Genomic DNA, 26820 nt, shown 5'->3' with positions numbered 1-26820 from the left:
AGCTGCTGCACATGCCCAGCACTTTTGAATTTTTATTCTGAAATGCGAAACTCAATGACAGCCATCGACAACGACAACGGCAACGACTACGACGACAACAGCAGCAGCTACAGCTACAACAGCAACGGCAACAACAACAACAAGAAACATCAACGTCAGCAACATCAGGAGCTGGAGCCGAGCGAAAGCATCCTCCATCCATCCTCCAGTGGAAGCTGAAGCATCACCAGCATCGCCATTGTGGCATAAAAATCACATTGTCAACTTGAGAGCATCTATCAATTCTTTTAATTGATCCTTCTCTCCTTTTATTTCGTCTTCATATCCAGCATGCATAAGAAATGGATGAATCCATATGGAAATATGACTAAAGGGTGCATATATTTTTGGTTTATCTCTTTGCTTTCTGGTTTTCCATGTAGCCACATAACAAGTTATTTAATGGGATCCCACAGTCACCAGAATTAGCATAAGAAAGTTGAGATACTTCTACCTCTATCAGAGAGTTCCTCACTTGCGTCATTAATTAATCAAAACAAAAATTGAATCAAGCTACTTAAAGTAGTCTTAAACAACTTTTAAAGTAAAATAAAGATGGAAACTTTCAAACGACAAAAATGAAATACACTTTACATTTTATAAGTAACCTCATTTTAATAAAATTGTTATGACAAGCAGATACCACGAGACGTATACGTAATGTCGTAGCACAGCTTGCTAATGGATTATGAGAGTTTTAGGAAGTTGTAGAATAAGTTTTTAAAGTTCCCTAGTTGCACTCCATGCTTCTGTGTGTATATAACATAAAACATTTATCAGAACTCTTTGCACGACTGCAGAAAACATTTTGCCCAAAGCCAAAGAAAAGAAACGAGCAGAGTACGAAGAACTTTTATATAAGTTTTGTTGTATATAATATACGATATAGCACACATATGTATTCAACATTTCTCGTATGTACTCGTGTACCTACTTATGTTTGTTGTTGTTTTTTTTCTTCGTTTTCTTTTTTAAAGAAAAATAAACCGAATAAGAAAAGCTGACAATGCGAATCCGATACTTGCGAGCAAAAGTCTCCAACCCAAAGTCTCACCCACCAACAGCAGCAGCAGAAGAAGGAGAAGGAGAAGACGCCATCCCTTGACTGCTTTTTATTTTTTTAGTTTTATTTGATTTTTTTATAAGCCATCAAAGTAAGACAACAACAATGCAGAAGAGGTACCAGAAAAGAAATCGACAACGACAGCAAAGCAACAACAACAACAAAACAACTTTAAAGCCAAGCAAAAAGTACAAATATAAAAAACGAAGGCAGTAATAATAAAAATGTATAAAAAAAAATATCATAAAATGGCAAAAGAAAAAATCTAAATAAATAAGACCTGCTCGATTTTCTTCAAAACTTTTTGCCTTTTACAGCAACAGCAAAAGTACTGAAGGAGGCCAGCCTTAGAGATGCCAAAGGCAAACGCATATACAACGTACAACAACAAGAATAACGAAACAACACCAACAACAACAACAACAACAACAAGAACAAGAGAGACAAGCAACGTCTTCTTAGTTGTTGGTTAGCAAGGCTGCCAGCAGCCAGCCAGCCAGCCTGCCAACATCTTTTGCCAGCGAGCGCAAAATTCCTGTCATGGGGTCCAAGTGATGCCACAATCGGCGGCTGCTGCCACCGTTGCTGCCACTGCCACCGCCACTGCCACTGTTGCTGTTGCTGTTGCATTATTCATGTTTGGCAGCCAGCCATCGTGCCCCCAACTCTTTGCCAGCGGGGGCAGGCAGCGGCAGAAGCTGAAGCTGAAGCAGCAGCAGCCGCAACAGCAGCACACACAGAGTCAACACACAGTTGACTGACGACGACGACGACGACAACAACAACAACAACGAGAACAACAATAACGAACACCACGCCCTCAAACGGCACTTGCAGTGTGCGTGCGAGCGAGAAAGGCATACAAACACAAATCAGCTGAGAGCGCCGCCATTTGCTGTGTGTGCATAACGCACGAGAGAGCGAGAGCAGTGCACAAAAGAGAGCGAATGCCGCATTGGCAGCGAGAGCCGACGAGTGCAAGCGAGATACAACGAAAGGTGGTTGATTCAGTTGAGTTGTGTACATGTGTGTGTGTGTGTGTGACTGTGTCTCAGTGTTAGTGCCGGAAAGAGCGGGTCGTCGTCTGAGTTTGAAGCTTGTGTGAATCCGCTGCTGCAGGCCACAAACACACAGTAATACGCCGCTACGCTGACTGGTTGTCTGCGCGGAAGTTTCGAATCGAATCGAATCGGATCGCAACGCAACGCAACGTAACGCGAGTTTTCATTTCGTTTGTGGCAGCTTAGTTTCAAAACGCGTGGCAACAACAACAGTCGCTCATACGTCGCTCTCGGTTCGCAACGTTTTTTTCGTTTCTTTTTTCCCACAACAACAACTGTATAACACTTTATAAAAAAAAATAAATACTAAAGAGAGACATTGAAATAGAATTCTAGCATCGAGCATCGCTTCGTTTGTGTTTGCCGCGAGTGTAACCTTTAACCTCGCTGATTACGACGGCATCGCAATACTTCAATACCACATAATACAAGTGCCGTCGGTTGGTTTTTTGATGACTGAATGACAACGAATTGTATTCGCAGCGCAAACACGGAACACAACACAGCAAGATCAAGAACGCAGCTGCGAGACCGTCCACGTCCAATTCAAATTCTTATTTAGTTATCAAAAACGAAACACAAAAAAAATAAAACATACTCAAACACAATCGGCAATAAACAGAACCGAACAGAGCTCAACTGAACCAAAGTGAACTGAAAGGCGGACAAGCCGAGCGCATCCGCAACTGCCTCCGTCTTCGTCTTCGTCTACGTCTACGTCTCTGCCTCTAGACTCTCAGCCGCTCAGCCGCTGCTCTCTAATGCCTTATCAGCAGCACGCATCTTCTGGGGCTGCCGTAGGAACACACAGAGACTGACCAGCGAACAGTGGACCGACCTTTTACTACTACTAAACAACTATATACATTTGCTAACATACGTGTATGTCGTGTATGTCTACCAACTCAATTTCGGAGTGCCATTCTCGCGCTGTCTCGTAAATTAATGTCATAAATTAATTTTCGGGGATCTGGGACTTTTAACGTTCTGTTATCGTTTGACATTGCAACCGGTGTCGATCTCGGGAGTCGAGTCCGTATCCCGTGTCCCGTGTCGGGGTTTTTTAATATCGTTCAGGAGCGGCTGTCTAAAACAAGTCAACTTTACCTGCTAACAAGTCAACGAGAAGACAAGTGTTTCTCTGTGTGTGTGTTCGAGTGCTCGTGTGTGTGTGCGTGTCATCTAAAACCCAAATGTTCCTTAAATTACCTTGAAGCTGAAATTCAAATTTAATTAAATACAAGCGAATGAAAATATCAATGCAAAACGTATTTAGTGAAATATATATGTAAATGCAAAACAACAAAATACACAAAACTAAATACCTAATAATTGTATAAGAAGAAGTTTCCTTGCTGACGACAACATTTGGCACACATCAAAAAAGAAAAGAAATAAAGAATCCGATCGTTAAAATGTTAAACCTATAAATCGATGTTCAGTGATTTGATGTTTAGCAAACTCGCTCGTAAATTGTGAGACAACCAAGTGTCAAGTGAACGACATACACACAAATCTAATATATTAAAGTATATCGTGTATATGCTTATATATCGGGTATATCGGGTATAAAGCCATTAAATATCTTATAAGACAAAACGCCGCCACAAAACAAAGGGATTACTGGACCAATAAACCAATCGAAAAGCCTTCAGGATATATTAGCAAACATTGACAACAACAAAGATCAACAAAACACAACCAACAAACAACAACAACAAAACAAACATACACCAGACAGACATCATCATCGTTGGAAATAGACCTCGTGTCATTCCAAAAGACGCACATGGGCGTCTGCACCGAGGAGCGCCCTGTGATGCATTGGGTAAGCATCGAAAGATCCCACAAAAAAACAAATAAAACTTAACAGTTTAAAGTTCGATCAGTCCCCAACAACTGACCCCACTCTCTGGGTTCCTCTCTCTCTCTCTAGTTTGTGCTTCATTCTATAGACAATTTTGAGTCAGCAGCAGCAGGTCTGTGAGTGCTGATTAATTTGTGATTTATCTCGCGCTCGGGTTACAAATGTTATCAATGCCAGACCAAAAGCTACAATCCGCCCTCTCCTTCTCCCTCTCCGTATGCTCATCCAATGAGGAGACAACGATAACGAGAACGCAGAGACAACGCAACGACAACGCGACGGCGATAAGCAAAACCCCCTTGTGTATATTTTTTTATTTGAATACATTTTGAGAGCACGACGATTAGTTGTTGTATTTGTGGTTGTCATCATCATCATAATCATCATCTGTCGATAACACAAGATCAATCGAGATGAGCTTCTGTTGCACACAGATCACATGAGAATCAAGTTTCCAACTCTGTCAATTTGTTTATCATCTACTCGTTTCTACAATTGATTTCTGTCATTGCTAGATTTCTAAATCATTTGAATGCAATTCAAACACCAACTGTCATATTACGTATACGTCAAGTAGACAAAGCTGAAATTCTGAAACTTGTAATTTATGTTGGATTAGTTTCAATTCTTGCATTATTCATAATTGTTTTAGTTTGTAATCCATTCTTTTCACAAAATCTGCTTTGTATTGAGTTGCAACAGCTTCATCACAAAAAGCGACACGCGAAGCAAATTTCAATCTCAATATAATCTTGCGTGGTTAATCGGATTTCACACGAACTTTGCTGAATGTCATGATAATGGCATTCCTAGAAAATTATTACATACATACGTACTGTATACAAAATAAATGCTAAGATGATGTGCACATTTTGAGAATTTCATTTATCAGCAGCTGAGATTAGTTTTTTTAGAAAATTATAAACCTCAAATTGAATAAATCTTCTAACAGTTTTCGTATCTATGAGGCATGAAATGTATATCGAAAGAAAAGATTGATTTAAGGATCATTTTGCTATGTTATCACTGGGTTTCATTTGGTTATAAAAAATTTAAAGATTTTTAAAACTGAAACTGAAACTAAAACGAAATTCGGCAATATATAATTTATTATTGTATTAAAAATAACTGTTCGAGAGAAGTATAAATATTTTGATTTATAATAGAGTTGTTGTCTTGCAAATTATTGATTACTTATATTAAACTGCTCAAAAGAAGTATAAATATTTGAAATCATAATAGAGTTGTTTTTGCAAGTTATTGGTTACTTATTTTCAAAATTACTTTTTGAATGAAGCATAAATATTTTGATTTATAATAGAGTTGTTGTCTTTGCAAGTTATGTTTAAGTTATGTTGCATTAGTTAACTCTCTGTTACAACAATATTTTCAATGAATTTCGCAAGCATTATAGGCATAACTTGTGTAATGTGGCCAAGTTTTATGTTTATGGACTGGTTGCAAGCAAATCAAGCCATCATGTTGCACCAAAACCAAAAACACAAAAGCAACAAAAGCAATGTAGCCATAAAAATGTGGTTATACTATCTTGTCAGTTGTGATTTGTTGTTGCAGCTAGCCATTGGCTATTTTAGTTGTATGGACAAACATAAAAAAACGAAAAACAAAAATAGATGCTGAAATATCTAGCAAAAATGGCTGAGCACGAATTCGGTAGCATTGCTTTATGCTTTGGTACTGCAATTGCCCCTAAAGGTAATTGCATGTTCCCCCAAAAAGCAGAGACAACATCCCAGACACACACACACACACAGCACACACACACTTGTACAGAGTCGAAACAACAAAATGGTTGTAAATTTCAACAAGCAAGCGCAATAATTTCTTGGCAAATCAAAAAATACGCAATGTACACAATCTGAAGTTTTCGCATTTTATTTTTCGCGTTTGCGTTTTCGTTTTCGTTTTCGTTTTGGGGGATAGAAACCTGTCATCCTTATAACTTTGCGCAGCCAACACAGTTGAAATCTATTTTCAACTAATTAATCAAAAATAAGTAAACTGGAGCATCGATGATACCCGGCTAAGCAAATCGTCTGTACACAATATTATTATGGTATATATTTTTTCCTTTTTCTCTTTTTTCAAGATGTCTGCGCTCCGTTTCGTACTCGAAATAATGTACTCGAGTATACATACTCGTATTATATGGTCTGTGATCTCTTGGATTTTTCAATGAATGTCTTGTCTGGGGGAGAGTTGTTGTTGTTGTTGTTGTTCGGGATCTGTCGTTATTTTGTCGCCTGTTTCATTTACTCACACGCACATCTGCCTTGCTCTTCAAATGTCGCGCAACGTTTTTCGTGGAAAAACGCTGCAAAAGTTTGCTTAATTGAAATTAACTTTTGTATGCTGTGCTGTGTGCCGCCATTGAAAATTTCATGCATCATTTGTGGCCAGGCTCATCCTTTGAAATTTGTGAAAAATTTCAGAGCTGAGTGACACAGCAATGAGCCGTCAAAGACCCCAACTTAAAAAATGAAAATCAAACAAAATTTAACTAAATTGAACTACAACTATATTTTTGTTGTTTTTTTGGACATTTGCAGCAGCAGAGCGCAAGATTTCTTGGGCCCGGCGCAAGGGAGAAAAGTCCAACACCACCTGTAGCACATCAAGGGAGCAATCAATGTGGCAGTGCTGCAGGTGCAAATAATAATCATCCATTGTTTCGCACATGCTCCACATCCTCATCGTGTCCAGATATTTGTGATCACAGTACAAAGCCATTTGGCAATGCATACGGCAGCGAGTCATATAGAAGGTGAGTTTGAGTCAAGAATTGATATATCATAGAACTGATATATATATCTCACGCTATAGCTATGAGACCGCCGATCGCGCCACATTCGAGGATTCGACGGCAAAATTCTCAATTAGCCGCAGTCGCACGGATTGCACGGAGGTTAGCGATGAGACCACATCGGGCATATCATTCAAAACGGAACCCTTTGGACCACCCAGCAGCCCCGAATCCACCAACGATAGCAAAGTAACCCGCAATCCCGACGATTGCGCTGGCTGTGGCCGACAAATACAGGTAAGAAGCCAATTCCGACGGCAACTGCACAAATTTAATGCTCGATTTATTTGTGCAATTAAAATAATGACAGCGCAGCAAAAGAATTAAACATAATACTCATTAGCGGCTTACTAAGAATCATAATTGTTGGGAGGAAATAGTCGTTTATTTTATATATACATAACATAGATATAGATATAGTCTAAGTCTAAGTTTGTGATGCTTCATTGCAGGATCGCTTCTACCTCTCCGCTGTGGAAAAACGCTGGCATGCCAGCTGCTTGCAGTGTTATGCATGTCGGCAGCCGCTGGAACGGGAATCCTCATGTTACTCACGTGATGGCAACATTTATTGCAAAAACGATTATTATAGGTAAGTCGTACTTAAATAACAAACTCCACACAATATACACAGAGAGTGCCAATTCCGACTCTGACTCTAATGTGATGTGGCCCAAGCTTAAGAGTTCTCAATTCTGAGAAGCGATCGCAAGTGTAGTGGCGAGAGGAGGGGAAAGGGTGACTGTGATGAATCAGATAAAGCCTCGAACTGCATGCCAAGACATTGACTAGAAAATGATTTCCAAACACGCAAATGAAATATTTATGCATGCATTGTTTTTGCACCACTGTGCGAAGGCTATGGCTAGGTGACGCTGCTGCCAAGAAGCAGACCGAGACCGCGACAGCCAAGACAGTGGCAGTTGCAGTTGCAGTTGCAGTTGCCTCCTACTACACATACCCTCTGCTCCCTCTGCTCCTCCAGCGGCTACTGCGGAGCTGCGCCTGGTTGAATGGGCCTGCGTGTGTTCTGCTGTTTGAATTCCCATTCCGCGGTGTTTCTCAAGAACGCGACTCTAACGCTCGCTCACCTCGGCGCACGCTAGATAGACGCTGTTGCACGTTGCACGTTGCACGCTGCACGTTGCTGCAGTCTTCAAGCCAAAAACCTCGACGTCGCTTTTTGAGGTTGACACTCTGCGCTTGGGTGGGTGACGTTGCCGTTGCCGTTGCTTCAACTTGTGTTGTGGCCTCCACACTTGCTAGGAAGCTGCAATTGCAACTGCAATTTCACGCGCCGCTCCAACGTGCAGCAAACACGCGATCAACTAAAGGGGCAACACACACACACACACAACAACAAAATGTTAAAGTAAAACTCGTTATAATTATGCCAAATTTTAGAGACAAAGACTGAGCGAACGAAAGAGCAGCAGCATTTGTTTTAGCTGGGTGTAGACAAGCATTTCTTTCAATTGTGCACAACAACGCCTACAATTTGTTAGGGAACTGCTCGAGCGGCAATTAAAGCTGCCGCTGGTGCTGCTGCTGCCACTGCCGGTTGCAAGTTGCTGCAGTTGCAAGTTGCCAGCGTCAAAAGTTTTCCTCAACAACGACGAACAACACCTGCCCAACGGGCTGCGTAAATCAAAAAGTTTATCATTCAAGCGGCCCCAAAAACGAAGCCAACAACAAACAGGCTGAAGCATGCAACATGCAACACACACACACAGAGAAACTATACAACATACTATGCACCATAAATCCAAGCAAGTCACGCTCGTCACTCGTATTTCCTCTCAAATGATTCTTGTGACATTTATTACCGCTCCATATTTCAAAAAGTACGCAGTCAGCAGTCGGAGTCGGAGTCGCCGATCGCAGATCTCCGAATCGGAGACGCACATCGGAGTTGTTTAGTTGGAGTTGAAGTTGGAGACGGAGAGAGACGGAGACTGTTGCAGTTGATGCTGCAAGCAGGCTGCTTCGATGTCTGATCTCCCCAACGCCAACCGCTTCGCTCCGCTGCCGCTCGGAGTCTCGGGTCGATCTGTCAGCGTTTTTTTTCTTTCTTTCCAAAAGGGGGCATGGGGATGCGCTTCATGTCATACATAGAGTCCAATCCACAATCCATTCCGCCGTAATGTTTCATTTCGTTTCATTCCGTCGGCTTTTGGGCTGCTCGTCGCTGCTCGCTATTATCAATCAAATTGCAGCCCCCTCCCCCTCCTTCCCTCTCTATTCTCCACTTCGATGCTCCCCCCCTCTCTGCACGCACAATGACAACGACATTCTTTGTTGATTTATATAGCTGATGTCAAATATGACAACGCCAAGTCGACAAAAAGTCAACGCGCAGGGGCTGAGCTGGTGGAGGAAGAAGGGGAGGAGGGGCATGTTTGGGGGGCCAGGCAAAATTTATGCCTTACTATGCACCGTTAACTCTGCACGGGGACAAAAATCTTGTGGGTGTTTTGCGGCGACCCAATGAGAAAAACGTATGAACGCATCGCTGCAATAAATTCATGTTTTGTTCAAAATTTGAAAACACTGAAAAACACACAGAAGACATTTTTCACATTCAAATCATATTAAATAAAAACACATGTTTCTCTTTGCTGCTGCTGCTTCGTCTTTGTACATAATTGAAAAGCTGAAATCAATAGCCAAAAATATCAAAATAATGTTTAAGCACACTTACGGATAAATTTCGGTTTGTCACTCCCTCTCGCTCTAATCAGACTTTTGACTTGTTTGATTTGACTTTTCATTTATTGCCCAGCTTATTGAAAAACATTTCATCGCATTTATTTCCATCGATATTTCCATTGAATTTCACTCTCATGTGTGCGGTCAACGCAGGTCAAACTGTAATTATTGAAAAATAATTACTCAAACTCACACACACAAACATTCGTGTCATAAATGTTGTTGTTGGCAACATGCAAAAATATTTCAATTGAAGCCGCATGACAACTTTGTGCACAATCACAGATCGACATCAAAGTGCACATTTGAGTCTTTAATCTACATTTTAGTTGTGAATAGAAGCTGGCATGTTTAACAATTATTTTGACGGTTGAAGCATAAATTTCAATCGTTGAATATAAATATTAAAAAATTTTACATAATTATTATAGAAAAAGCAGCAGTCAAAGAATTCGCGACATCTCTTCGATCTGAGTGAATACATTAAAAAAATAAATAATTTGAGTAATATAATAATGATTTTAGAAATTAAATAGTTATACACAACAAAAATATGTTAATAAATGAATAATATCAAACGGTAGTGACAAGCAGCATAATTAAGAAATAATTAGGCTAAGAAATAAATAAGTAAGCTAAAAGTAATAGATCAAATTTAAAAGGTTTGATTTAGTCATAGCCTAAATAAAGTATTTTAGGTTCAATTTTTCATTTGGTACCATCAAACAGAAAAAATTTAACAATCTTATTGGGAATGCAAATCTAAACAAGTCAGAAAGCTACATTCGAGTATAGTCGACTGTGAGATACCCACTTCTCATTATTGATATAGTACTACATTCAGAACATATTATAGGATACCAAACATTGTCAGCCAAAGCAACTAATAACATATTGCAATAGGCGTTTTTTGACATACAAAGGAGTTTCTTAAATAACTTATACAATTTTTATCTAATCGCAGTTGTTATTGTATATAAATCGAATGTTAAATACTTGACTTATTTAAGTATAGTTTTTCATTGACAGACTATTACTTAATATCAATTTAATAAAAATCGTGGCTATAGCATCTGTTCCAGAAAAATTTACTAGAAACAAATTAGAAACTAAATTAAGCTACGCTCAAATCGAGTTAAAAATACTTTAATTTTATTGAGGATCTTTTTCTCTGCATAATAATCACTCTTTTTCTTCATCTATTAAAAATGAATCGTAACTATATCAACAAAATACGAATAAAATAGTTCCGCCAACTAAAATTCAAGCGACTTATAAATGACTTACCATTTTAAGCTTTATACAGGATAAACAACTCAATCCTGAATGCAACTTAGGAAAATCTAAGCTGAAATAAAATTTAAAATACTTAATCATGACTATAAATCGTTGCTAAAGCATCTATATCATTTACGTTAATAATTCCAGCAAATTAAATTGAAGCACATCAGAAATTAATTGCCAATTTTATGCCTCTAATATTACTCGGCTCAAATTATATGCAGGCATACGAAAATTCAAATGCATATTGACTTTATGAATATTGCTAGCAGATTTGTTATCTCCAGCACTAAAAGACGCCTTAGCGCCAAAGCCGATCAAGCATATATATTTGGACTTTATGTAGCTTTTTGAGTGCTTAGCATTTAAAACACTTTGCATTCAATATGCTGTTGATGCAATGGCCTTGCCAGTGCAACGAAATGAAAGCCAAAGTCTTAACAAATTTGTGGCATGCAATAAGCGGACTTTTGATGGCAATAAACTTAAAACAAAGCATCTGATAAGCACCAAAAACACATGTCACATCGGCTACCGCAAAACCCGGCCGAGAGTTCGTTCAAGACCCGCTTAGATCTGAGTTAGTATGCGAACGAGTATTCGAATGAGTGCATGAGTGTTTGAGTGTATTCAGTATGGTTTTTTGTTATTTTGTCGCACTAATCTGGCCATCAAAACATATGTTCGGCATCGCCGTCTCAGTTGTTGTTGTTGGTTTGTTGGCGGTGTTAACTATGCTCGTGTGTTGCCCCTCTTTCTACTCCCCTCTTTGCCCACTCTCTGTTTGAGCCTGGTCATAATTTTGTTGTTTAGGTTTTAAGCTCGCAAAGCAAATAATTGGATTTTAGTAGATTACTCTAGAGACTGGCAACGGCAACGACAACGGCACAAAAAAATCTAAAACCGCTGCCAGCCGTCGCCTTGATGCAGTTGCAACTCCGACTTCAGCTCCGACTCTGTTGGCTATTGGCTTTTTATACCCGCTACCATTAGAGTAGAAGGGTATTATAACTTTGTGCCTGGAAGAAATGTTTGCAACAGACAGAAGAAGGGATCTCCTACCCCATAGAGTAATCGTGATCAGCGTCAATAACCGAGACTATATACCAACGTCCGTCTGGCTGTCTGTCCGATTTTTAGTATATACAATAATAACTACAGTAGTTATAATTTCTGAAAATTTGGGTTCGATCAGATAAAAATTGCAAAAGTTTAGAAAGAAATAAAAGAAATACTTTAGCGTATGGGAAAAATTGCCTACTTACTTAGGGTTTTAGTTGCTTTGGATGACAATCTGGTATATTTTGCATTCTATTCTATATTTTGAAAGAAGTACTATACCAATATCCCGAATATAGTCTCTGGTATATTTCAGCATTTTAGCGATGAAATAATTAGGCATTTTTCTTTTGTTTTTATTAAAAATTGTATGGCACTCTATGGTATATTTTGAATGGAGTAGTATACCTAATATAATCTCTAGTATATTTCAGCATTTCAGCGATGTATTAATTAGGTATTTTTCTTTTGTTTTTATTCAAAATGGTATATTTTGCATTCAATGGTATATTTTGAATGTAGTACTATATCAATATACCAAATATATCCTTTGGTATATTTTAGTGTTTTTGTGGTATAGTAATTTAGTATATTTTGTGAATAATACCGCACTGTTTGGATTTTATTCAACGGGGTATCTCACAGTCGAGCACACTCGACTGTAGCTTTTCTACTTATTTCTGCTTGTTGTTGCTGCTGTTGCTTTAAGCCAGCCAGCAGGCACTCGTTGACATTTTACAATCAGGCAATGTACCTGTTTCGCTCCGCAATTCTCGTTTCGCTGCCAACAGCAACGGCAGCAACTGCTGAGAAATAATAAAAAATTGTTAGCTGTCACCTCGTTTCTGCATATTTCGTGGCCATCCTGCCAGAGCAGCGACAACGTCATAAAAGTCGCAGCACAGCTAGTCTCCAACCCAATGCAACCCATTCCAACCCATTGCATCCCATCCAGCTCAGCTCAGTTCAGTTCACGTCTTATCTATCAAGATGATGTTGTGCTGATGGCATGCCGGATAAGGCCGGGTAGCATCTGCCTCGGGGCTGCTTTATCGGCTCAGCATCTTAATACACACTCTCACACACACACTCTCATGTTGCACTCACTGGGGCTTCTGCCATAAAGCGCCAGAGCCACAGCAAGAGAGAGAGAGGGAGAGTGTCATAATTTTTATGTGGCCTCCGAGTGAGAAGCGCAAAGTCAGAAACGTTCTTCTTGCCGAGGCAGAGGTCTAAGGAAAATTGCTGATTGGCTTCGTTATCAGAGCGGACTGCGAGTTGCCCCAAAACCAAAGGGAAACATCATAAAAAAAAAACACAACGATGGAAAAAATATATAAAACAAGTAAAAACGAATAAGATGCGTTCGTCTCTTCATCTTGTGGCGAAATGTCTTAATCAGCGACTAGATAGAAAAAACACATCGAGGGAGAAAAAGGGCAGCCAGAGGGGCAGAAAAAAAAGAAAGAAAGATAGAGACGAGGGTAGGGAAAAGTTTGGCATAAAATGTTTACAGTTTGGAAAGTCAGCGAAGCGCGTCCATTTAATTGTGGCCAACGAGTGGCAAAGATACTCGAGCACCAAATTTATGGCCAACCTGAAATCGCGCGTTATGCAATAAAAATAATTTCTCGTTGCTCAAAGAAGCGCGCCCCATGCGAAAAACACAAGATACACTCACTATAGAAAACTTACAGAATTCATTAAGTAAACAGAGAAGCAACAACAACAACAACAACTCGAAGGAAAACGAAAAAAAACGGAGATAAAAAAGAGGCAGAGCGAGAGCGACGACTTAAACAGCCAAACAGTTTAATGATTCTATCTCACGACGTTTTTTTATGTTCTAGCCACTGGCCGCACCACCCCCCACTTGCCTCCTAACCCTTGCCCCCTTTCCTCGCCACAGATTCACCTTAAATAAAAAAAACCAGCGCCAAGGCACTTCACTCTATGTGGCGTCATCAAAAACTTGAGCAATGTTGCGGCATGCACAAGGGACAAAAACTGCCAGAAAGAAAGAGAGCGGGATAGAGCGAGGGAAAGGGAAAGGAAGAGCGAGATGGAGGCTGAGAAAAAAGCGCAGTATTTATTTTTTATGAGCACTTGTCAGCGATCCCATGTAGCGCCATCGTCAACACCCAACATCGAGGCAAAAACGCGGCATACAATGGCTGAGAATAGCTAAATAAGCGATCAGAAATAATAAGCTTAGATAAATAGCTATTATCAATAAAACAAAGATGAGGCAAATAAGCATCGAGTCAGCCGGTTGTGTTGACAGAAATATGACAGAATTGGATTAGATTAACGGGATAGCAAATATGCTAAATTAACAAGCCATTATGATGCTAATTTTTATTGTTTATATACATCCTCTTTTTTAAAGTTGATCTCATGACAAACCTCAACTAAGGTTCAACTAAGTAGTAATTCTATCCATAGCTAGATCTCATTTCCAATATGCTATGTATTAGAAATCAGAGTAAAAAGCATTAACAATATAGGCTAAACAGATCATCGAAAAGTTGAGATATTAATGTAGAAGAATTTGACTATATAAAGACTAAAATTAGATAAAAATTATCTGATTTTTGAAATGTACATTTAAGTTGATAGTATTTATTTTTAACATTAGCAATATACCATCCGAAATAGTTAGTTAGATAGATCAGAAATAGTTAGACTAGAAAAACGAAATTGAAATTATTTACTATATAAATATCCGATGATAATAATTCTGTCGAAAATTTCTTTACGTTCATTTATATCTGATTTCATCGGATTGTATTTTCTTATTAACATTTATGTTGGGTTATATTACTTTCTTATCGGTTATATTTATTGATACCTAGCATTTCCATTATATGATTAGTAATTCTTAACTTACAGTAATATTAGATTGGATTTCAAGTTATTGAGCATCTAAATATCAGCTTAATTCCGTATAGTTCAAAAATAGTTGGATTGAATTAAATGAAAAGAGTTTAGAATGCAACTTTTTAAGGATCTAAATTTCAAATGATTAGCTGACATTTATAATATTTATTGCTAACATCATGTAATTACGATCTAAGTTAAGTAATTCCAAATATTTAAATATAAATTGCCGATGCTTTCTTATTCTCAACATTTATTCATCGTTGCACTTTATGTTTTTAAAAAATGATCAAAATGATATATGCAACTCGTTCATAAAGAGAACTGATAAATCAAGTAATATTTGTGATGACAGCAAAAGGTTAACATCAGATTAGATGGCCGCGATATCATTATGCTAAACGCAACCAGACATTAGAATGCAAATGAAGTAACATAGATGACTAATATTCTTCAAACCAAATATCAACTCGTCGCTTAACCCTTGCACTTGAACACCTGAGCTGGCTATTTATTCCACTGTAAGCCACATCAAGTTGCGGTGGCGGTGGCGGTGGCGCTGCAGCCATGACGTTTAAGCCACATTGCAGCAGCAGCAGCAGCGGGTCACTTGCTCGCTTCGCTGCTCAATGCCTAAACCTTTCTTGACTTCCCTCTTTGGCCACAAACAAAATATAAAAAGAGAAGAAAAACTACTCGCAGCGCGATAATTAAAATGTTTAATGGGCATCTTTAAAAATCATTTTACGCCGAATTTATGCGAGAGCACATAGAGGCGAACCGACACTTAAGAGCTCAACCAAAAAAATAAAAACACACAGAAAAATATATAAAGAGAAGCAGCCGCCACAGGCAGCCAAAGAAACCCTAAGGTCTAAATAAAATAACAAAAAAACGAAAACGAAAAACCAGGCGTTCCAGCAGCTAACTGAAACAATGGGGCGCTAATCTAATCAGCTAAACTATAAAATAAAAATACGAATAAAATTATACATGCAATTTCACTGAGCATGCGGTTCTTGGAAGCCGGAAGAGTTCTATTAAAGAACGTTTAACAATTCAAATGTAAATGCTCAAATGTAAAACCATTTAAAAAACAACAGAAAGAAGCGTTGCTTGTAACATCACACACATCAACCCAAAAAAAAAAAAATTGATGTCTTCTTAAGAAGAAGATGCGGATTAGTGACCTAATCGACGGCCACATAGCGGCAAACCCAACCAAAATAAAAAATACAAAAAAAGACAGCAATACAAACTAATTTTCCAGCGCATTTAACACGTATAGGAAAAACTTGTCGCGCTGCAATTTTTAGGATCACAGTCATCACAACAAAACCAAAACACAACACTCAACAGTAAAGAGAGAGAAAAAAAACACACATAAATGCAAATAATTATTGTATATGTTTAGGCAGGGCGGCGCTCTCGGGAGGAGGGGAGAATCCAAGGAGGGGTTTACCCAGGGCCTAGAATCGAATTATCACCACGGGACGTCCTCCCGAGCGAACTTGCGACGCGCTCTCACGTTATCCCCGTCGACAGCGAAATCTACACGACTACATTTATTTGTATTTAATATTTTGTGTTGTTTGTGTTTGCTGTTTTCTGCTTTTTTTTTGCTTTGCCGCTGCTGTGAACGGGGTGGCACGTCTGGGAAATCCGTTGCAGGCAGCGGCAAACTACTTGTAATCGGAAGAGCCGGCCACAGCGGGTGGCACTTGAAACTTCAGCGCCGCATCCCAGAGTGAACGCAATCCCTGAATGCGTTACAAATGCTCTCACGTTACACACCCAAAAAAAAAAAACTCATGCAGCAACTGGTGCAGCAAAAGGCCCTTTTGCATGAGGCAACAACAGCAGCAGCAGTTGCGCCACACGTCGGTTTACACTTCAGCGTGTCCTGTTCCTCAACTCTCAGCTCTCGGCTCTCAGCTCTCGGTTCGCCATATGCATTTCCGCCCTGAAAACTTTGGCTCTATTCAGGTTTTTAACAGGAGCTGCATCATCGAGTTGTCCATGGAGTGGCCGCGAGAGTGGCCCAAGTGGCAGCCGACGCCGCGCGCCACTTGGCCACGATTTCGTTGTCTGTTATCAGCCACGTCTAAGTTGCAAAAAGCCACCACCAACAGCAACAGCAACCTCTCTTTCCTCTCCTTGGAAGTGCAAACTTATCTATTGGCGTAATCAGAGGCTAAACAAAAATCTTGACTTCAATAAAATATAGTAGACCGTCTAGGGCCTATCATAAGAGCTGCATCAGCAGCTGCTGCTGATGAAGAGCATGATGTTGATGTTGCTGCTGCTGTTGCTGTGGTTGCTGGTGATACTTTTGCTGCTGTTGTTGCTGCTGGTGATGCTCACATGTGTCATTGCTTCGCACGCTTCAAGTGGGCAACGCCTCCGAAACAAGTGCAGGACAACAACAACAACGACAACAGCATCAACAACAACAACAACATCGAGCAGCAGCAACCAGAAGAGCAGTGAACGATGCGGTTAACCAAGGCAGTCAACCGGGTCGAGTTCTTGTTTTTGGGATCGCACTCGCAACGGGATCGAGTCGAGTTTGGAGTCGAGTTCCGAGTTCGCGTTGTGTTGGGATTGATGTACGCCGTGTGGTGGGAAATAGTCGTTGTTGTTGTTGTTGTTGTCTGGGGCAACACTCAGAAGCCAAAACAGCGACAACGACAACGACAACAACACATCAACAAGCTGACGGTTGGAGCTGAGACTGCAATTGCTGGCCACACTCTGAATATGTATGTGTGTGTGTGTGTGTGTGTGTGTGTGTGTGAGTGTGCGACTGTGTGTGTGTGTGAGAGTATCAGATTTCGAAGCGCTCGAAAACATAATCATATATTAGGCGTTGTCACTTTGACATTTCGCCTGCTCTTTTACATGGCAATAATCATAATTCATTTTTCTCTCGCACTCGCTCTCGCTGCTCAGCTCGGCTGAGGCACAAAAAAGGGGGCGTGGCAGGTGGAGAGGGGGGCCTCAGAATGAAATAAAGTGCCACAGCGAAATGAAGGCATCGCCGGCTGCTGCTTCTGCTGCTTTGGCTGCTGCTTCTCCTCGTTGTTGTACGAGTCTGAAACAATTTTATGAGTTGGTAGCAGGCAAAGCGTCGCCGTTTGTTGCCGTCGAGTCGCATGATGTTGACGCTGCCTGTGCTGCATCCATGTTTAATATTATTTATGGGGCTTGCGTCTTGCGGCACAAGGTATCTCTCCTCTGCTGCTGCTGCTGCTGCTGCTGCCACAGTGAAAGATCGAGTGAGAGTCTGCGACTCTCCGTTTCTGACTCCAATTCCAACTGTATCTGAAGAATATCTCGCAAGTGTTTTGCCGGCGACAAGTTGTGCGACAAGCCAAATGTGAATGTGAATGTGAATGTGACAAAAATCTCGGCGTCACATCCCAAATCATTTTCAACGAAATGCAAATGGGAGCCAAAGAGGAGAGTTGCAGGCAAAGTACTACATCGAGAGGGGCATGCCACAAAAGTGCGCTATATAAATATGATAAATTTATATGGAATTGTTTTTGTGTTGCAGCTCTGTGTCTGCAGTTTTATTTTAGCCCAGCGACAGCGATGTGCGAATGAGTCTGTTGAGCGAAGTTGCGAGTCTGAGTCGCAATCGGAGTCGGAGTGAAATGCGCCAATTATTTTGATTAATGTCAAAGAAATCGCGTGTTTCGCGTATTTGATGTTTCTCCTTTTGCCACACTCTTCACTTGGGTACTCTCTGTGGCACTCTCTTGTGTCCAGGGTCATCATTATTTGGCACGAAATCGACAAAACACCCCGATGATTATGACTGATGTTGGTAATCTTTGATCTGTCATTTGCGAAAGTGAAAACAGTAGCCAAATGCACGAATATCCAACTGACGTTAAAGATGATGTTGCTGAGACGATGACGTTGCCGTTACCATTGAGGATCGAGGACTGACGACTGAGGATGACGATGAGTGGGCGTTTTGTTAACCGATCTATTGTGCCGCTCCCGGTTTGCCTGCACCTCTGACTTCGACTGCGTCTCGACAGTAGCTCAGCTCAACTTCCTGACCAAACATGTTATTAGGCTGCGACTGAGGCACCATAATTTTGGCCCTGGGCTCTGCCGAGATTATTGCCCCAAACAAATAGGCTTCGATTTTTGTTAATATCATGCCATATAATTGTGCATAAGTAGTTGTCGAGTTCAAAGGCAACAAAGGCCAAGAATGCTTTGGGGTTACACTTGCGCATACTCTAGCACAATGCCAGCGGAAATTGATTCACTAACTGTGAAAGTAGTTCACAAATTTTGTATCTCTAATAGTTGTACCTACATTTATAGGTCTTTAGGGTGATGGACAGACAGAAAGGCAGACATAAATAGCATTGAATTTAAATTAAAGTTCTTCATTTTAATAGTTGTATTTAAGTTTGCTTACTTTACTTATATAATATATTCAGGCAGTTCTGGTTAATGTTTTAATAATATGATGATTAATACTATAAAAGATGTTAAACAATTGCTTTTAATTACAAATCTTTCTTTAATAATTGCAAAAATATTGAAGTTTATGTCAACTAGCAATCAGACAACAGGTTTTTATAAAATGCACAAACTTGTCTTAAGAATATTTGTGATTTATCAAACAGATCGACAATAATAATTACAATAGAACTTCTGTTGTATACGAAAACTACATTTGTAAATCAATAATTTTTAAAATTAAAGTCAATGAAGAAATAGAACAAACGAATAATTCACCTTAGTGCCCAAGTACTATTCTGAGACTTAATTGGAAAAGAATCGAATTTTATTCTACATATGCTTGTTTAGTTAACTTTAATGAGTGACTAAAGGCAACGAAATTCTTTTAAAAAATTATTAATAATAATTATTATTATTGCAAAAGTTGAATATTTAGAACAAAATTCTTTATCAATAAAAAATTGCAAAAGTTGAGTATTTAGAACAAAATACTTTATTCTCTTTTTATTCTATATTCTTTTTTTAAGATTGAAAAGTTTTTACATCAAATTTCGCAATCTTCTTTTGAATCTGGAATAAAACATTCTTGAAGATTTCAATCTTTAAATAAGATGTTTTTAGTTTTAAATGCATATTTACCATAAAAATCTTAATTTAATATTTTTTCAACCTATGTAAATATAAAAAAAGGATATATTTTATATCTTATATAAAGATTTCCAATATTCTTTTGAATCTAGATTTTTTTCTGTGTGTAAATTCATTATTAATTCCAAAGATAATGTTGTTCTACTTTTGTTGCCTATAAATGAAATGATTAATTTCAATTATAATTTCGCACTTAATACCAAATATTCTTCTTTTCTTGACGTTATTTAGAATAGAATAATTTATATTCGTCTATTGATGTTTCATATGTAGGTAATCGATGAAATTTGTAGTCTTCTAAGCTTTTTTACTTTTTGTTATTACTGCAAATCAACTAATGATGTTGTAATGTATTTCTTTACTTGCAGTTTTTTTGGTACTCGCCGCTGTTCCCGCTGCCTGGCCTCCATAAGCTCCAACGAGCTGGTCATGCGCGCCCGCAACCTGGTCTTTCATGTCAACTGCTTCTGCTGCACCGTGTGCCACACGCCGCTCACCAAGGGGGATCAATATGGCATCATTGATGCGCACATCTATTGCAGGTAAGTTCAGAGTACACTTTTCAATTGAAGATTAAATTTTAAATCGATTTTAAATCTGCAAACAGAACACACTATAGCATAGCGAGGGAGGGAGACGCTGCATCGTCGAGCATGAGTGCCACATATCCGTATAGCACGCAATTTGGATCGCCGCACAATGACTCGTCGAGTCCGCACTCGGATCCCAGTCGTAGTATTGTTCCTACGGGCATCTTTGTGCCCACATCGCATGTCATAACCGGACTGCCTCAGCCGGCGCGTCAAAAGGGGAGACCGCGCAAGCGCAAGCCCAAGGATATCGAGGCATTCACAGCGAATATAGGTAGGTTGTAAATACCAAAAACGTAGCCATAAAAAAACCTGCTTAATGGCTTGCAACCTGAAGCTGTGTTGCTGTTTAGCTGAACCTGGTTCAAACTGGCGCCAGTGCAGCGAACCAAAAGTTTTTACGAGTATTCCTTTACGAGCTTCAAAAAACCGCATGTTCGAGTCGTAAACCGAAACATTTGTGCTCAAGCTGTAAAAGTCGCGAACTGCACAACAACTGAATGTGATTTTTTCTGATTTCTTTTTGCATTTTGTTTGACAGATCTCAACACCGAGTATGTGGACTTTGGGCGCGGCTCACACATGAGCGCCTCATCGCGGACCAAACGAATGCGCACCTCGTTCAAGCATCATCAGCTGCGCACCATGAAGTCCTACTTTGCAATCAATCACAATCCCGATGCCAAGGATCTGAAGCAATTGTCGCAGAAAACGGGTTTACCAAAGAGAGTCCTACAGGTGAGCAAAGCTCTTGCAACACTCAAACAACAACAGACACTCATCTCTCTCGTTTTTGGCAGGTTTGGTTTCAGAATGCGCGAGCCAAATGGCGTCGCATGATGATGAAGCAAGATGGCAGCGGCATGCTGGAGAAGGGCGATGGCACATTGGACCTGGATAGCATTTCGGTGCACAGTCCCTCATCGTTTATGCTGGGCGGTGCGAACAGCACGCCGCCCCACAATCTTGACTAACAGCTGCTCAGGGAGAGGGAGCAACAGCAACAACAACAGCAGCAATCACAGCAGCAGCAACAGCAACAGCATCGCAACACTGACTCCAGCAATGTGAACACTAACGCCTCCAACTCCAATTCCACCTCCAACTCGAATGCCACCAGCGTATCCGCCTCTGCCACAGCAACGGCAACAGCAACGGCAGCGGTTGCTGCCGCAGCTGCTGCCTACGCAATTGAGTTGCAACTGCTGCACGCATCGAGTGGCAACAACGGATGTTGCTCGCCGGCGCTGCTCTCGTTGGCGGACCTGTTGAATGGCACTGACGATTAGTAGTTGTTGTACTCGTACTTGGCCACAAAATACTCAAATACTAGAGAGAGAGAAACCTTTACAAACATGCATACATACACACATTCAATTACATCAATATGTACATCACATATTTACATACAAAGCACACACAAACGCCTAGAGAATGTTGTTTAGACGGGCTGCCTCAAGTTTGCTGTTTGCATTAAGTATTTTTGTAGTTGCTTCTAGCCATTCAGACAGTCAATCAATCAATCAATCAATCAGTCAGTCAGTCAGTCAGTCGGTCAGACCTTGAGATTGATTAGCGATTAAATACAAGAACTCCTCCAAGCAGCTTCTCCTCCATCGATCGATCGATCGATCGCTCGATCGATCCTCTTTATCGAGTAGCAGTGTCTGAGATCAGATCTTATGCACCCCTCAAAAATGTTGTTTCTATTTCTATCGTTCATTTGTAAATATGTACTAGAACCTTAGTAATTGCTTACAAGAAATTATTGTTAATACTTATACTATATATAGTATATATACATATACACATATATATGTATACATATGAATACACACAATGCATACATACATACATATATATTGTATATCTACCATACATATATTAAATAAACAAATCTAATATATAAATTTCATATTTATTGCCCAAATTATATAGTTAGAGATGAATTTAGTTTAACGAAGCGATCTATATATATATATATAGATATATATATTATTATTATCTGTCGTAGTATTACGCTAATTTACTTGCTTCGATCCACACATGATGAGACGCTGAAATATGAAATTATATTAAATGAATCGAGATCAAGTTATGATGAGCAATGGAAAAATGCAATTGAAGCAAAGTGAATAACAGAAATTTGTACTTACAAATAGATTAACCATAAGTCGTACCATAGAAGCCAAATAAAAGCGATTAAAAAATATATAAATCCTTTTTCTTTAATTTCAATTTAGTTTTGGGAAGTTTTCTCTGCTGCACCTTCAAGAAATTCACATTTCAACTCAAATTTCAGAGCATTTAACATTTGAGTGAGTGTTAATTCACTTAGAACAGCAAATGTTAACAGAATTCACTTAACAGTCAATGCTAACATTTTCACTCAAGAGTGTCTCACTCAATGGCAGCACTGTTAAGCAAGCAGTGCACTGCTTGAGGGGTTGAGTTTACTGCCTTGTTAGTCATGATTTATGTCTGGAATTTACGTACTGCGATTATTAACGAATTACTTTCATATTTTCCCGATTGATAAAAAGAAAATAATTTATAATTTCACGATTAAGTTGAAATTTATGATTACGCATTTCTATTAATAGTTCAAATAAAAAATGCCCAGGTAGGTGAAAAATAATTTATTACAAAACATTAAAAATTAATAGAGAGTGAGATTGTTTTTTTGTTTATCATTTTTTTGCTTTTACTTGCATCATAACTTACAAATTATTAAATCTCAATACATGTAGCTAATATGCCAAAAAATATATTTGTATAATTTAGATTCTTTTACGTTGCGTTCACAAAATTTGAATATGTAATACAAAAGTTTCGTTTGTTTTGTCTTGTTTAGTTTTTGTTTTGTTTTCTTGGTGTTTTGCATTAGTTGTACTTAAATTGCTATTACAATTACACAAAAATAAATGTCTTTTATAAATTATGTGTATGTGTTTGTGTGAGTATGTGTAAAAAATTACAAACAAATTAATGTTGTTTAGAGTGCACAGCAAAATGATTTAACGAGCAAAAAACACGTAGATAAGGCAAACTTTATAAACAATTTACAACGAGCCGTTAACGATGATAACTATGTAATTTGTGTTGATTGGTTGTATTTGTTTTGTATTTGTATCGTATGTCTAATCAATGGACGCAAGAGCTTAAAGTCTTGCTAACTTGCTGCGGCCGTTAATTGTTGTTTTTGGATCTCATGTTGTTGAAGTTGTTGTTGTTATTTTTATTGTTGTGACAATAGGTGACACCTTGTGACACTTTTGGATTAAATTATTATGCGATATATTAAAAGCTCCACACCGTGTGAATATATATATATTTTTTAGTTGGGACTAGTTAAGGATTAATTCAACTAGAAATTTCTAAGTTCTCTTTTTTGTTTTTGTTTCTTTCGTTGAAGTGTGTATGAGTGAGTGAGTGAGTGTGTGTTATGTATGTTTGTATATATGTGGTGTGTCTGTGAGTGAGTTAATCTAAATATATAACTAGAGAGCATGTGTGTATTGCTTATTGCAGACAAACAAAATGCAGTCAGCACGATTCAGCTGCTGTTCTTAACGGCAATGTTAACAGTATCACCGATTGTTGTTGCCTGCACTTCAGCAGCATTAGGATTTCCATTACCAACAACATCAACAACAACTCCATTACCAACACCATCAGCCTTAGTATCATCACCATCACCATCACAGGCTGTTTTATTGTTATCCGCAGCGGCTGCGGCAGCGGCGGCCAAAGCCTCACGACGCTGACGTTTCATTTCCATCAATTGCTTGCGTTGCGCCTCACGCTTCATAGCTGCCACCGAATTGGATGCAGGTGGTTTCGAGCTATTACCAGTTGCGCCTCCTGCATTGCCGCCGCCAGAGCCGCTTGTTGATTTCGTTTTTAGATTGCCAGTCTTTGGAGTTTTTGTCGATTTAAGCGGCGCTGTGTCCGCCTTTGGTGGCTCGATAACACGCTGTAAACAAATGAATACGTATTAATACAGATGATTGTTGCAGCCGTTTTGTGACTATGACTCACGTGCCAATCGTTGCTCTTTAATTGCTCAATATCAGCGAATATCGAATCCACATGCGTCACCTGCAAGTACACCATATCCCAGAAGCCTTGCAAATCATCAATTGTGGTCGGAAACGCATCTTCCGGAGACCGATTCAAATTGTTGTGACACAGACCTGCAAAGAGGTGTCAAAATCCAATTAGCACATTGAAATCTTTAACAATTTGTATGAGATTTACCCTCGAATTGTTTCATTTTCTGTGAGACCAGCAGACGTGCCTTGCCCGAGGCGGAACGGAGTAGACCAAAAGTGTCCTCTGTGATATCGGGATTGTTCTGCAAAAGTTTTGAACTGTTAGTTTTAGCTAATAACGAGATTACTATGCGAACTCACAGTCAAGGCATCGATATACTTCTCAGCTACGGCGGCCAGCGCAAGAAGACGAACCTGTTCGTCCTTGAGTATTTTCAGAAAATAGTTACCATCCTTCTCCACTGCCACAGGCTGTGCCACAGCAACAGGGACAGCATCTTCAACTTCTGGTGTGGGTTTCATTATCGGCTCAATCTTGGTGGAGCTGATGTACTCCTCGGAGTTCACTTGTGGCGTCTTGATTGGCTCATGATCCACCACATCCACATTTGTCGTTGTCGTTGCCGACTCTGGCAATTTGATGCCATTCGTGGCGGGCAGCGGCACCTCGGGCGCCGGCGATGTGCGCGGCACACTGCGTTTGGGCGAAACCGTCGGCAACTGGGCGCGAAACTCGTGACTCAAGTGTCTGAATACAGGCAAATCCACATCACCATTGTGGCCAGTTGTTGCCGCCGCTGATGTCTCCAATTGCAAGCGTGCCGTCGCCGTTTGCGTGCAATTATTTTGCAACTTCTTGCGGAATTCACCGTAGTCTTTGCTGGGCGAGAGCTGTTTAAATTTACGCGACAGCTCCGTGCTCTGCGGTGGCACATCGAGTTCATGCTGTTGATATTGCGTTTTCTTCTGCCTGGGCACTGGGGACAAACTGGAGCTATGCTTCTTGGGACTGTAAAAGCCCTGCGCTAATGCGCCCGGTCCATACAGACGCTCGACACGCTGCTGAATAAAGCTGCTGGTCGTTGTGGTGCTATGCGATTTATCGCCAGCCCCACCATTGCTATACAAGTGATCGCCATTCTCCAGTAAGCCATTGCTGTGATTATTATTATTATTGTTGTGGGCCTCGTTGATGAGTGTTGTGTATTTGTTGGCTGTGTTGCTGGCAGCCGTGATGGGTTGCTTCGTATGTATTGGCATCGTGTGTAGCACCGGCGCTGCCAGCGAATTGCTGCGCTTGCAATACTGCAGACTGCTGGTTGAGGGCCGTATGGGCGAGACTTCGCGCGATTTATTAATATCCTGGCGTATCTTGGAGTCGTAAGTGGTCAGATTGGAAGTAGCCGTTGACGCAGCAGGCTAAATTCAGATAGCTCGGCTTCTTCTCAACGGCATCCACAACAAGACTGTTTTTTGCCGATGATGTTGTGCTCCAATGGGGCAGTCGACTCATCGACTGCAACAGCGTCGTCGTCGTCGTTAACTGGCGGTGACAGCACCATACGCACTCCACCCGTCCTGGTTCCGTCCAGATTGACGTAGGCGGCGGTGTTTGCGGTTATCGTTCGCTGCGGCTGCGGCTGCAGCGGGGAGCGCAACGTGCAACGCTCACGTATATTGGCCGTAAACTCACGCGTTATGTCCTTCACCGAGATGGGCGTTGGAAAGTTCAAGCTGCCGCTGGTATCTGTGAATTTACAATGTGAAATGATAATTTAATTCCGCAAGCAAAAGTTTTTTGGCAATGCAAATTGGACAAACCCGAATATAACAATAACAACGGCAGCAGAAGCAGCAGCAAAAAAATAAAGAAATCGAAACAGAAACAAAAACAAAAGTGGTAACAGAAACAGAAAAAAAAGAGAAAAATAAAAGAGTAGAGTTGACAACACTTTTAGTAGTTTTTTTTTTGTGGTTAGGTGTGCGCCACATTAACATGTGTGTGCGTGTGTGTGCTGTGATGATTGCTATACCTGATATATCGGATGAATCGGCATCAACATCTAGTGAGCAGCTGCCAATGGAATCCAAGCTGCGATCCATGAGAGGAATTTTGTCGGCTGCTGTTTTGATTGATCGAGAGTATTGCTTGATTTTACGTACATTTACACATTTACATTTAATTTGATATCTACTCATACAAAATGAATACAAATTGAACAACAAAAATTATTACAAACTAAAAACTAAACA

At 39.9% G+C, this 26820-nt stretch overlaps 2 protein-coding genes across 3 annotated transcripts; one reads left to right on the top strand and one right to left on the bottom strand.

Moving 5' to 3' along the window:
• The first annotated feature begins 2229 nt into the window (after positions 1 to 2229).
• On the top strand, positions 2230 to 22732 carry LOC133841852 (protein apterous). Of its 2 annotated transcripts, none has more exons than XM_062274627.1 (8): positions 2230 to 3991; positions 6604 to 6815; positions 6875 to 7091; positions 7307 to 7446; positions 20291 to 20464; positions 20530 to 20786; positions 21054 to 21250; positions 21313 to 22732. In XM_062274627.1, the coding sequence occupies exons 1-8, from the start codon at positions 3953 to 3955 to the stop codon at positions 21484 to 21486; spliced, it is 1410 nt and encodes a 469-aa protein (XP_062130611.1). In that variant the 5' UTR covers positions 2230 to 3952; the 3' UTR covers positions 21487 to 22732. The 2 variants fall into 2 exon arrangements, with proteins under 2 accessions (XP_062130611.1, XP_062130610.1); XM_062274626.1 differs by having other exon boundaries at positions 6601 to 6815.
• Positions 22733 to 23136: 404 nt separating this feature from the next.
• On the bottom strand, positions 23137 to 26820 carry LOC133843834 (disks large-associated protein 4). Its single transcript, XM_062277572.1, is given in 7 exon segments — positions 23137 to 24488; positions 24554 to 24708; positions 24773 to 24869; positions 24928 to 25965; positions 25967 to 26051; positions 26095 to 26314; positions 26601 to 26820. Coding segments are annotated over 7 exon segments (2181 nt in total). The 5' UTR covers positions 26767 to 26820; the 3' UTR covers positions 23137 to 24068.

Source organism: Drosophila sulfurigaster, chromosome 3 (assembly GCF_023558435.1).
Source record: "Drosophila sulfurigaster albostrigata strain 15112-1811.04 chromosome 3, ASM2355843v2, whole genome shotgun sequence".
Taxonomy (NCBI): domain Eukaryota; kingdom Metazoa; phylum Arthropoda; class Insecta; order Diptera; family Drosophilidae; genus Drosophila; species Drosophila sulfurigaster.
Note: the sequence above shows the minus strand (reverse complement) of the source record. Positions and strands in the feature narration are given on the sequence as shown.